This window comes from Mycteria americana, chromosome 17, assembly GCF_035582795.1.
Source record: "Mycteria americana isolate JAX WOST 10 ecotype Jacksonville Zoo and Gardens chromosome 17, USCA_MyAme_1.0, whole genome shotgun sequence".
Taxonomy (NCBI): Eukaryota; Metazoa; Chordata; class Aves; order Ciconiiformes; family Ciconiidae; genus Mycteria; species Mycteria americana.
The window spans coordinates 2584274-2597600 of record NC_134381.1 but is presented as its reverse complement, the minus strand read 5'-3'; the positions used below and the strand labels follow the sequence as shown (position 1 = coordinate 2597600).

The 13327-nt window shown below is 57.2% G+C and overlaps 1 protein-coding gene across 4 annotated transcripts in view; it reads left to right on the top strand.

Moving 5' to 3' along the window:
* RGS3 (regulator of G protein signaling 3) overlaps nucleotides 1–13327 on the top strand; it is an 87245-nt gene that overhangs the window by 58932 nt on the left and 14986 nt on the right. For all 4 annotated transcript variants that reach the window (XM_075519469.1, XM_075519470.1, XM_075519472.1 and 1 more), the window contains one exon: nucleotides 1800–1922. In XM_075519469.1, the coding sequence (XP_075375584.1) occupies nucleotides 1800–1922 (123 nt within the window). The remainder of the gene's footprint in view (nucleotides 1–1799; nucleotides 1923–13327) is intronic.

Sequence of the window (13327 nt, the reverse complement as noted above, 5' to 3'; positions counted from 1 at the left end):
TGGGGGGGGGGTAGTTACAACATCACCGTGGGCGCTGGACTCCTTGCAGCTGCACTGATGTCTTTTAGGCTCTGCTGAGCCCTTACTGTCATTCACTTCTGGCCCCGAGTGCGGGGCAGGGAAATGCCAGCCCGGATCTCCAGCCCGGCAGGCTGGTACCTGTCCTCTCCTCTGAAAGCAGGAACGATTAGGTGCTTTCCTAGGGGTGAGTGGATATCACAGTGGTACAGCCTGGTGATCTGCTGGCATGGGACTGGGAGAGACTGAGACATCTGGGATGGGAAGGAGCACTGTGATGCTCCGGGGGATGCTCAGAGCATCACTGCAACCCAGGATCTGGGGGGCAAGGGGGAGCCCCGCCACCTTGTGTCCCTGAATCACAAACCTCTGTTCCATTCTGACAGTGCTTGGTAAGCCTGAGCATGCATTTTCAATGTTTAAGCCTGTTTCTCCTGTAGGAATAGATGTGGTGATGTCTAGACCTAAGAAAGATCAAACTTCTCTTTCCTGGAAGTCTCCTGGGGGGGTCAAAGGACTCAACTAGAAATCTCTTTTTCTAGAGGTGACGTGGGAGTTGGTTTATTTACCCTTTTAATAGGGATTTTGGATTAAACATGAATGAATTAGCATCCAATCAAAACAGTGTTTTAAATGGTGTGACTAAAAAGCATTTCCCCTTTTGGTTGTGTTGTGTCTCTGGAGCCACAAAGCTGCAAGTTCCTTAGTTCTCTCTGACCTTTCTGGGAAAAACAGGCTAGCGGAGACCTGCCCTTCTGGAAGGAAATCCTAGGGGGAAACGAAAGGCCTTTTTCATGCCTTTAGTGGAAGACTCTTTTTTCTTTGCAGTTCTGCCCTAAAGTTCTGCTGCCTTTTTTTTTTTTTTTTTCCTTTTCATATCTGGCCACAGAAGGAGATGATCCAGCCATGGGCGTTCTTTTTAAAGCAAGACCTGCAAAATCCCCGTGGGCAGCAAATGTTACAAATGCTTAATTTTTAGCACAAGAAATGAGCGGTTTAAGGGCTGGGAGACACTTGCTGAGAGAACTTGGTCAGAAGGTTTCTTAAATGAGAGGTATTTGGCCCAGAGAAAACATGTCAAAGAGGAGCAGGTCCATATCAAAAAGGGTGTGTGCAGGGAAGGGGCTAGGGCAGGAGGGGAGGTGGGCAGGCTCTGAGGCTCAAGGTGGGGCTCAGCTGGGATGAATTCCCCTCGTTTCTCTCAATTCCTTCCTCACTGCACGCTGCTCGCAGACAGCGTGTGACCGGAGCTGGAGCATCGTCCTCAAAACAGCCCCTGACGCGTGCTCTAAGTAAGAAGCAGAACAGGCACGGCTGGTCTGGAGCTTCTCCTGAGGTCTGCCTTCCTCCCAGCCCCGCCCAGCCCGAAGGCGCTTGTTTTCATCAGTTCACAATACGGCGCCTCATTAATGTTTGCATGCAGCAAAGAGCAATTTCCACCCTCTAAATTAGCTTAATAGACACGTTTCCACTGTGGTGGCCCAGGTTGCTGGTGCTCTGCCCGTGCCTTGCCACTCTGCGCCCGCTTGCTAAGGCAAAAGTCTGCTGCTCTGCACCGCAGCAGCCTGTCACCCTCTGTCTGGAGGAGATTTCGCTGTGAAGCCGATTTCCCATCTATTTTGATTTCTCGTGCCCAGAGCGCAGGACACTGGTGCGAGCTCTCCCGTTATACTTACATTCATCTGATACAGTCTGTTGGAAGCAAGTAGTTTGCAAACAAAGCCAGGGCCTGCGACACACAGCTAATGACCTTCTCTCTGCCTGTGTTTCCTTTACGTCAGAAGTCGGAGTGCTTATTAAGTTTGGAGGCTTACTCCCAGGAGCAGAAGAAGAGGATCTGCTGGTGTCTGGCTGAGAACATCACCAAGCAGCAACATCCGGCATCGGCTCCTACAGAGAACAAGGTAAGCGACCCACGGGGGAGCTCGAAAACCCCACTCGGAGCATCGTGGGGCTCTGCCTGCGGTGGGGGCTCTGCTCCAGTGACGCTCCTGCCAGGCAAGCTGCTCCGGAGGCTGCTTTTTTTGCCAGGTGAGGAGCGAGTTTGTATTCAGGCACTGCTGCGTCTGCAGCTTCCTGCCCTGCTCGGGGAAGCAGTTATTGCATTTGCATCCGCTGACCCGAGCCGAGGCAGACTCCAGCGAGCAGGCTGCTTCTGACGCCTCCCAGCATCTGTATTTGGACAGCTGAGGCCACGCAACCTGGTGTATGGCCTTCTCCGAGAGCTCGGCTCTAGGGCAGGACTGAATGCAGAGGGAGAGGTTCAGGCCATGATCTCTGGGTCCTGATTAAAAGGCCGAGGTCATGGGAGCAGTGGTGTGAAGATTGTGCTCCTTCTGTGCACTCAGATGGGCTCAAGCGTTTGATCTGAACCCCACAGATGGCCTCCAAGCACAGAAAGGTCATTTGATGAGTGCTTTTTTTCATACCTAGCAAGGCAGCACCAGCTCTTTTCCCACACTGAAGAGCTTCAGCCTGACCCGAGAGCATTGTCCCAGCAGTGCTGGCAAGAGAAATGTGTGCGTGGAGTGGATTTGAAGCACTGTCGGGCACGCCTGCCCTGCATGGATGTAGTTAACATCTCCCGTCTGCCTGGCTTCGGGGCTGGGGCTGCCACCAAGGAGTTGTCTGGGACAGTGGCAATCTCTGCTGGAGTCATCTCGTCCCCTGGGGATTGGGTTCAGACCGTTGGTGGGTGACCCAGTGCTCTGGGAGAAGAGAAACACGTTCTGCTGAGTATTTAAAGAGCTTTAAGTGAGGCAGATGGGGATCTCGGGGGCAAAACCACCCGGATACCTCCCCTTGGCTGGTGCGTGGTGGTGGAGCAGCTCCTGCCCCGCGTCGACATGTGGGTACAGCCTTGGTGTGTGGTCCGGTCTGGCTCCACGGCAGGCGACTCGCGCTCACCGTGCGTGCAGGCAAAAGCAGGAGCAGGCGGCTGCGCTGCTGCCCGGATCCGGAGGCAGAGCAATGTGGTTTTTGCTCTGCAGCGTCCCAAACTGGGTCAGCGCAAACATCTCCACAGGAGACAGAGCCTTCAGATTCTTTTTCCTGCACGTTTCAGACGTACTAAAATAGCAACAACATACAAAGCCTGAGAACCTAGTTACCAACCAAACCTCTAGAAATGCAAATAGCCCAGGGCAGCTAATTCAACGAAGTGGCAAGACTCTGCCGTGTCTCGTTTTCCTGCGATGCGTCTTGCTGGCACGACACAGTGCCCGGGCAGGGGGTCCCAGGCGGCTCGGCATGGGGGGGATGCATGCTGTGGGGCTGCTGCCGGGGACTTGGCATGGCTCTGCTCTCGGCTGGATGCAATCCAGCCACGGGCTGGGGGGTCCTCCGGGGCGAAGCTGTCCAGGGACATGTTCAAATCTGAGCATCTCAAATAGATCCTAAAAGGGGGGATCTTGGCGGCTCTCCATCATCACACGTGCTCTGGGACCCTTTGGGTTTTCGGCTGATATTGCTGTTTACCCTCCCCACCCCAGACTCTGTTCATGGCAGGGTGTGGGATTTTGGCTGTCTGCTACACTTAGAAACCCTGTGGCTCAGAGCAAAGCCCTGGAGAGTGTCTGCTCCCCATGTTATGGAAGGAGCCTGGCTACTGAACAGGTGCAAAAACACTCTAGAAGACAACACAAACCTTTCTAAGGCTTTTCCGTGCCTCAGTAGCCAAGAGCGTGCTCCTTGGGTGCAGCGGAGAGCCAGCGTGGGCCCTCCGAGGTTGCGACAAGGGGGTTTTGTCTTGGCTTGCCAAAGCTGATGGAAATCCCACTGGTGGGGTGTGGGGCCGGGAGGGAGAAAAGGAGTGTGAGAGCAACCGCCAGGCACTTAATTGAGTTCATAGCACCATTTCCCATCCCAGCAAGGCGTCAACTGCCCAGGCTGCAATTTTGAAGCAAACCTGATCCTGCGGTGCAAGAAGGACCAGCGTGGGGAAGGGGGAGCAGCCCTGCGTGAGGCTGCGGCTCCCGAGCGGACAGGCGAGGATGCCTGGGAGGCGTGCAAGCTCGGAGCAGGGCGGGCGGCTGTACCCAGGGCCGGGCTGTGGGCAGAAGCCTGACACGGGTGAGCTGCAGCTGGGGCTGCTGTGACCGGTCTGCACCGCAGCTGGCTTGTTGGGCAGACGTCCCTGGGGATGGCGGTGCAGCGGGAGGCAGAGCTGGGAAAATCAGTCGCTTTCTGCAAGGGAGAAGTGATCCATTAGCTTTGCTTGTTGCTTACAAGTTATTTGATGCTAGGGCTATTTAAGGAAACAGAACGGTGTCTGTGCTCTGTGAACAGACAAATTAAGCTGGAAATATTAGCCTCTGCATGGCTGATTTCTGCTCCAAACAGGAATCTGATTTGCAAAGCCTTCCAAACTGCTCCAAGTTGCCAAGAGGCAGCTCATCTTGCTGCGGCCGGAGCCCAGCCGAGGGTACGTGGGCTTTGCTGCGTGACAGGAGCGAAGGGCCGGTGCAGCCTCGGTGCCAGGCAGAGCTGTGCCATGTGCCAGCTGAGCACTGGAGCCGGAGAAAGGGACACTGTCTGAGCAGAGAGCGGCTCCTCAGCAGCCTCTGTGGCTGCTGCACCGGCGTGCGAGCTGGGAAAGGCTCTCCCTTCGACATGTTAACGCTGCTGTTAATGCCGTCCCTGAGCCTTTCCCAGAACAGATGGCTTGCGATAGGGCAGAGGATCCCCAGCGGGATGGTCACATCTGGAAAGGATGGGCTGGACTGGTTGAACTGGTGGAGGAAAGTTGCATGGTGCCATCTTCTTGGAGCTGTGGGAAATCAGACGAACTTCACCGAGTGATGAACCCGTCCTGCCGGCTGCAGCAGGTCACAGGAGTTGTTCTGTAGTTATTTTCTCCACTTCCAAAGCCTTCCCCGCTCTTGTCCTTGGGTCCGGGACTGCCCTGGGAGGCTGCTCCCTGCCCCTTGGCTGTGCTGAGCAAGGATCTGTAAAACCCATCACCAGGGTGACCCAGCTTGGTGACAAATGTCCCCAAACGGGGAGGAGCGGAGCCTGGAGGTGGGCTGGGGCTGGTGAGGAATCACAGTGGCGGCAATGTGATTATAGCGAGAGCAGCTTTATGAATTAATCGAGTTAGCGAGGCTGCCTCCTTGGGCCGAATAATGACCATCTGCACAGAGCACGGTGCTTTTTTTAACCTTGCATCGCTGCACTGGTCCTGTTTCCAGCCGGGCCCCGCAACGAATTGCATTAGCAGAATTGGAGAGACGGCGAACTGCAGAGCAGGGGCAAGGACGAGGCGCCAGGGCCTGGAGCTGCTCCAGCCGGTTTGGCTGCCAGGGAAAAGATTAGTGGCACCTAATGTTTTAGGTGCCGCAACACCCTGCTTATAAGGAACCTGCTACGACCATCTGATTCTCACTGCTTGTTTCTTTGTGTCTTCCACACTCAGAACGGCTGATTACTCTTCCTTCTGACTCCGTGACCTGAGATTACCTCGGAGATGATGGCTGGCTGTATCTGAAAGATGTAGATTATCCTTAAGCTAAATAATTACGGACACTTTGTGGTGTGGACTTTGGGCCGTGGGAGTCCAGGACGGGCGCTCCCCTTGTTTCCCATGGGAGGTGGTGGATCCTCAGCACTTTTCAGAGCCCGGCCGCCAGTCTCTCTCCCATGGCTGCTGACGGTGCAAGCAGGCGTGGACCGATCCTGCGCCCCAGCCCTTCCTGGCAGCGCTGGCTCCGGTGCTGGGAAGGAGCGGCCGGCGGGTGCGCGGCTGGGAGGGATCGGCCGGCCCCTTCCTGGCCGTTCCTCTGGTCAGGAAGGGCAGGGCTGTTTCTCTCACTATTTACAGCGTGCTTGACAAGTGCAAGTAAATGTGCTGTCAACAAGAGCAAACAGCGTGTAATCGAGGGATGATTGAAACCAGGGCCGGAGCCGCGGTGCAGGGAGGGCTCTGCGGAGGGCTGCCGCGGCGGAGCTGCGGGCGGAGGGGTGGCCGCGCTCCCCCGTGCGCTGGCCCCAGCGCCTGCAGCGTGGGGAAGGGTGAGCGTGGGTGACCCCTCTCCTGTCCCGTGCCCTGCCTCCTCTTCCTCGCCCCGAGCACCCTGGCGCGTCCCAGGCGCCCACCGTGCTGTGCACCCACATTCCTCTGCAATCCCTGTTCCCCAGCACCTCACTGCCTTCGGCAACAGCCCTTCTCTTTACGCTGGGTCATCTCCCAGACCTTCTTCGGATGGTGGCCACGTACAGCCTTGAGCTGGCGCAGCCAAGAGGCTACTGGCATTGGGGCGGCCGTGACGAGCACTTGGCGTGGGGACAAGCGGGGTGAATCTCTCTCTCTGACTGGGGGGGTTCACTCCGTGGCAGTGTAGTCAGAGCGCGATCGGCTGTTTGATGGGGAAGGAGGAGAGGAATTTGCACCTTCTCACTTTGTTTTTGGCCCAAAGTCCTTCCATTTTGGGCTGGGAACCTGCTGTGCCCCATCTGTGCCAGCTCTGCTCCAGAGGGTCCTGCTGACCTGCTGCCGTGGGGCAGACCAGGCAGGGCACGGCCGAGGGTGCAGGAAACCTGCAGCTTCATGGGAGCCTGCTTTTCCTCCATGATGCCGATGTGAGAGGCTGGACAGGGCTAAGCACCCGCAGGGCCAGCCTGACCCCGGCCACGCACCCTCCCCGCACCTCGCTTGTGCTGTCAGGGTGCTCAAACGGAGGAGAAAACCTTGGGGTTTATTCTGCCTTAATAAGGGTTAAAGCATCAGCTGGCAGTACGTATGAGCCAGGTTACAAAAGTAAAGCAAGTAAGCGTGTTGTTCCGTGCCAGTGAGCACAGCCTGGCTCTCACCCTGGGCCGGAAAAACTCGTTACTGGGGACAGCCAAAGGTTCCTTCAGTAATGCCGTGAATTCGGGAGGCTGCGGGACCAGAGACGCTGTTCCCCTGTGAGTCAGGCTCCAGTTCAGCTCCGTCCACTTAAATATCTGGAGGAAACTGTCCCTGCCAGAGGTCCCCGTGTCATTGGAGCGAACGGGACCCTTGAATCCGTGCTGGTGACTTCCATGCACGGTGACACATGGATCTCACCCTCGGCACCTGACAGGCCAAGAGAAGGACGACGTGTTGACTTTAATTCAACCGGGACAGGAGTTGAAGAGGGAGCAGTAGGTGTGAAGCAGGCTGCAAACACAAAAGAAGTTGATGCAGTTTGAGCCACCCTGGATCGATCTGTCCTGAGCCATATTCTTGCTGGGTTTGTAGCCCTCTTTTGTGGGAACAAGCCCCAGATGCAACCAGGGCATCAAAGGCTACACGGGAGGATTTTACAGCTCCCTGTGAGGCTTCAAAGCGCACCTCAAACATCCCGTTACGAATTTAAGGACCCTCTTTACGCAGTAGCCTGACTGTTAGTTCTCTGCAGTGCAGGGGAGCCTGGATGAGTGCTGAGGGGTCCTGAGGCTGATCCTTCACGCCGTCATTCCCTTCTTGCACATCAGGTGGCTTCCAGTCCTAAGGGCAGGGATGGGGCACAAAGCCTGGGGAGGCTGGGATTCACCTGGCTGTTCACGGGGTGCTGGATGGGGGTCTGGGTCTGGGTACGGGGCTTTTTAGCATCTCCCCTGGCACCGAGCCCTGACTCCATCAAGCTCAGTTTCCAGCCCTGCTGGCTCTTGGTGCTGGCCCAGGTGGCATGGAGGTGCCTGGGGCTGCCAGCCCAGGACAGCCGCTCACTTGGCCTCAGTGCCGCTGGCTCACGGGTTCCCAAGGGACACGTGTGCCGGGAATGAGCAGGGAGGGACGGCCGAGCAGACGGGCCAGCTGAGAGCCACAGCTCCGGCTTTATTTGTTCATTTGCTTAGCTGGACTCCGAAGCCGTTAGGAAAGCAGACCTCTCCCCTCCGGCAAACACCGGCTCCTGTTTCGCTGGCACTGTGTGATGTTCTCCTGGCCACGTCCAGCAGCACCAATGATCCTTCCTGCGACCCCCGAGCAGGAGGGCCCGGTGGTGTAGTGGGGGTGCGAGCAGCCGCCGGCGCTTTCATCGTGGCCAGAGGCATTTTTAAACCCTTGAAGGTCTGTTTCTCATGGATGCCCAGAAAGGCTGGTAAGAGCGAGCATGCTGGCAGGAGCAGCATCAGCAGCCCGGGGGATTGAGCGGTGCTGAGATCATTTGCACGGGGTGGTCAAAGGCGCAGGCTAAGTGGTTTAAGCCAGTGCTGCTGTGATTTAACGAAGGCGCTGGAAGCGCTTTGGCGCAGCGCTGCCTGCGAAGGGGGACGCTGCCTGTGCCAGGCAGGGCTGGCGCCGCCCGCTCGGCTGGAGTGCTCCTCTCCTGCGCCCAAATGACTCCTGGTTCAGGTAGTTGCTGATGCTCTTCTCTTCTAGCATGATGGGGGGCTGTGAGCGTGTGGTTGGGCAGACTCTGGAGCCAAGTTCAAGTAAGCCCTCGCAAAAGTTACTCGAACCCTGAAATCTTTGCAAAGCCAAAGGACGTGTTCGAAATGCCAGGGGGCTCTGGGTGGTGATGCCCAGAGCAGCGTGGGAGTGGGAGGCATGGCTTCATTGTGCCCCCCGTGGGGTCCCCTGGGCCCTCCGTCAGCCTCGGCGTCCTGCTCCGTAACAGGCACCTTCCTGATGGAGTGGCAGGGCAAGGCTTGACCAGCACGATTGCAGGAGGGTTGGCACCGCTGGGGTTCTGCTGCTGCCAGTGCCAGTTGCACGCAGAGCTGCTCTGAAAGGTCCTCCTCTCTATGGTGGTGGTTTCCTTACCGTGATCTGTGCCGGCAGCGGCAACGGCTTCCAGTGCCGACCTCACGGTCCTGTTGTGAGCGATGCTGGAACAAGTCCTTCACGATGGCTGTGCAGTGGCTGAAGGCATCAGCTCAGGCTCCTGCTGTCACCTCCCTCGTCTTGCACAGGGGACAACGCTCTGCCGCTGCAGATAATGCTGTAGAGAGACTCTCCTGCTGACCAGTACCGTGTCCCCCCTGGCAGGGAAAGGATGCTGAGGGCTGTGGGCTGAATGCCAATTACGGGATCTGCTTCTTCCTCCCCCTTTCCCATCCTTCTGCTTTCTTACTGCCAAGGATATTTATGACCCAGACACCATCTCGCTAACCTCCAGCACCGGCTCCCACAGCGCTCACCCCACGGAGCCGGGCTACCCAGGCTGAGGAGGCTGTAGGCAGTAGCTGGTGCCTGGCTTGGGCAAACTGGAGCTGCACCACCAAAACGATGGGCACAGTGCGGTGGGTGTGTGCAGGTTTGGATGGTGGCTGGGTTCGTTCCCGCCTGAGAGGGGCCAGGGAGCCTGGGCTGGTGGTACTCTGAGTCCCGGGGACAGCCGGGCACCCTGGCATGGTGACATCCCTGGGCTGCGTGCCCACAGCCCTGCAGCCAGCCAGGTGGCCCTGTGGAGAGACCGGGCACAAGACCCACCGGGCACAGCTCCCTTTGGCGGTGCAGGCAGGACAGGTGCTGACGACAGCTGCCCGGGTGGCCGTGCCACGTTGCTGCTATTTGTGATGGCATCATGTAGCTGAGCTCAGCTCTGTGTCCAGTGAGACCGGGTGAGGGAGCTTTTACGTTTCCTGTACCACCGCGAAGCTGTGGCTACCTGCAAGGAAGAGGAGGCAGCCCATTTCCCCTGCTCCATCACAGGAGCATCCACGAGCCTACAGCTGGCTGGGAGCGGGGGCACACGTGTGTGCCCGAAGTCCGTGCTGGAGGAGAGCTGAGCACAGCTTGTCACCGCAGCGGTGAGGACCCATCAGCGAACGGTGGCTGTGGTGCAGACAACCGCTGGCAAACAGCTGTGGCAGCAGCTGTGCACACACACGCGCCACTGTGCTCTCTCTCTGTAGCCATCAGGGCAACTTGCCTGTCTTGGTCAATAAAGCGTAGTACCGGGAAGAGACACGTCCAGCCAAGGCAGGCGGGTTCCCAGCCCGGCGTGTATGGGGGTGTCACAAGAGGGCACTGGCCCTTGTAGGAGAGAAGGGGCAGATGGACACGTGTGGGCTGTCCCCCGGACGGAGACCGTACGCCCTCCTGCGTGTTTTTTCTCCCTCTCCTGCCTGTTTGGGTAGAGCAACTTGTAGGGGATTGCAGTGCAGAGGGCAAAGCGCCACACTGCAGAGCATCTCCCGCTTCAGAGCCGCCCCTTTTCCACACAAAGTAGCTTGGGAAGAAACCCAACCACCAGCCTGCAGCAGAGTTTCATTTAGCAGGAAGCACTGGAATCGGTCTGTGGCTTGGTGTCGCTCCGGGGCAGGACAGGGCAGAAGAAGGGGAGCTGCAAAAGTGAACGCGGCGGGTTTCAGGGTGATACATAGCTCTTACTCAAGACAGAGCGGTCGTCCACTTTTATCAGCAGGTAATAGTGCCTCCAGGGATCGCTCGTAGAGCTGTAAATAGCACGAGGGGCACGAGGGAGCGGTGTCTGGGAGAGGCTGGGGCGGCTTCAGCTGCTGCTTGACACAGACATTAATAACCGCAGAGGCAGAGCCGAGCGCTGCGCTAGCATCTGCCGAGCCGCGGCTGCGGGCACATGTGGGGCCGGGGCCGCCGGAGGGAAATGCCGCTCGCTCGGCCCATACAGCTGGGATGCAACTGAGAGCCTGGATTTGGTAGGTTTTACTTTCTAAGTTTGCAGCCTGCGGGCTGTACCTTTCGCTGGGCAGGATCCGGCGCAGGTCGAGGCAGCAGCGCAGCGCCGTCGGGAGCGCTGGTGTCCTTTTAGATCAAAGGTGTCTGCACCGCTCCCCGTGCTGGTCCTCCTGCACCCCTGTGCTGGGCTGGACCTTGCTGTCTCCTGGGGAACCTGTGGCTCCTGCCTGGCTTCATTCACTGCCAGGCTGGGTCTGAAGGGTTGGTAACGAGCAGCACTGGGGGGAACGAGGGGGCGTTTGTAGCGACGGAGAGTTTTTGAGGTTCCCTTGCAAATTTGGGCTGTGTATGGCTGTACCATCTGCATTGACTGGCTCCCGCTGCAGGAGCAGCATTGCAGTGTGCTGACAACATGGGCTTTCTGCTCCAGGGCTTTTACAGCCTTTTGGAAACCCTCCATTTACTGGCACTGGGGACAAACCAGTAAATTCAGCCCTTACCACTGAAATCAGAGCTGTGTGTGGGCTTGTAGCCTCAGTGGGGATGGAGGGCACCAGGCAGGGGACAGGTCAGGGTCCAGAGCTGGGACTGCCGGGGCCGCTGCAGTTCGGGGCTGGCGGTTCGGGGCTGGCAGCTCGGTGCTGGCAGCTCGGTGCTGCGGCAGTAGCAATTCTATGTTAACTCCAGCTGCTCGGCTGAAGTTCGTGGCATCGGGAGGTTTTGTCCCAGGTTGTTTGCTGACACCTTCAGCAGCTGATCCCAAAACGCAGGGCGCAAGCTACACCTGCAGACCGGGCTCCCGCCTGCACACCCTCTGCTACGGGTAAAGGCTATTGCCCTCGATTAAGCATCGGCTCCTGTTTACCGCTGTGTTGCAGGGAGCAGAGCGGCTCTGGGGAGAGGTGCAGAGTGCGGCCACTGCAGCGGCAGGGCTGGGCGATACCCTGGTCAGGCCTCGTTTGCAGAACAATCAATTGGGGATGACAGTAATGGGGTAATGGGATTAGCACAGGCTGCTGACATGGGATCATTTCCTCCTGCAGAGAAGGACTTCTCCTTCCAGGGCTCCGAGACCTTTCAAGCCCAGGGTTTTTGGGTGGTACAAATGCTCACACCACCACGGGCGTCTCATCGGAGGCATATGTCCACCCTCGCCACCCTGCCCCGGCGCACTTTGGATCCTGCTCCTTGGGTTTATACATCTGTGCTTGCTTTTGCTGTTACACTAATTGCTCTGTATCAATTATTCATCAATTCATTAATGAAGCAGAGAACGGGTAGAAAACCCAGCTGTGCAATGAGCCCTTGGCTGTGGCCCCACAGAGCTGCCGTGGCTCAAGGAGGGCGAGGAGCGGAGCCGCCCCGGGGATGCCCCTTGTGAGCGCTTTCAAAATGACTCCCATGAAAATTTTCTCATGTTTCAGTGGTTCTGCTTTGTGTTTCTGGCTTCATTTTCTTCCTCTCAGATCTGTGCTGTGTATTAGATGCTGCTTCCTGTAGCCGTGTGCTTACTTGGTTCTTAGTGGTCACTTTTTAAGTCTCCAGATGCTCATCATCAACGGTCTCGGTAGTGTTTCACAGGGCCAGTTAGAAGTTTCTGATCTGATGGATCTGGGCACAGTTTGTCCCATGCTAAGAACTGAAATTGTAATCTTTTTCTTCCACTTTAGGAAAAACCTACTTTGGAAACGTTGATGTTTCCCTGGTTGATGCAGGCACTGTTTTTCCTGCATCGCATTTGCCCTGGGGAGGGATGTTACCTCTGCCCAGGGAACGCGCTGCCAGCAGCGAAGCTGGCTGCATCCTCCCTGAAATCCCCCTGGAGAGGGACCTGGTCTCATTCCAACAGTTGCGTGCTTCTGGGGACAGGTGAGGCACCTTGAGCAAAGGTAGATTTAAGAGCAGCAGGAGCCGGAGAGGTTCTTCCATGGGACTCAGGGAGGATGGGGCTGCCATGGTCTGGGGACAGCCCGTGAGAGCAGCTCCTCCAGCAGTACCTTGGGAGGTCCATTAACTCCTCCCGGGGTGAGAGCGCAGTTGGAGCAGCGTGAGGTGAAGCGTCCCTCGCTCTCCCGCTCAGCTCGACGTCCAACAGGGTGTTACCTGCAGGGGCTTTCCTGCTTTTCCCAGTCCCCGGTTTTGGCTGAGGAGCTGCCTGGGGGCAGGGCGCTGCAGTTCTCCAGGTGTGTTTAGTCTCCTCTTCCCCAGTATTACTGCAAGAGAAAGCTGTGCATTGCAAAACCTGAGCATCCATGTCAGGAGCCAGAAAAGGCTGAATTCAGTTTTCTTGTGTCCAGGCTTTACTTGAGCCACAGCGGCTCCAAGACTGCAAGGAGGAGAGGTTTTGAAATAAGAAGCTGAGAGCCCCAAAAAAATCCCTGACCTCCCAGAGCTGGGGATTTAAGGGAATGCTACATGTCACGGCACTTCTGGCAGCATGAGAGCTGGCAGCGCCGGGGGAAGGCCAGTGCAGGCTTCAGCTCACAGCTGTGCCGACTCTGTGGCTGGTGTTTTCCCAGCTGGAAGTCCCGGCCATGGGCCACCAGAAAGGGCACGTTATTTAAAGAAATGCTGGAGAAGTTGAGGCCACGCTGACAAACCCACGTCTGTTTGTTGAAATTTGCTCTGCTGGCGTCAGAGCAGCAGCCACCAGAAAAAACCTGTTCAAATTACAGACTGAAGAGCAGAGGGTTTGCAGTACTTCTGTCCTGCCTTGGTTTCAAGAAAACTTTTGAGTCAGTG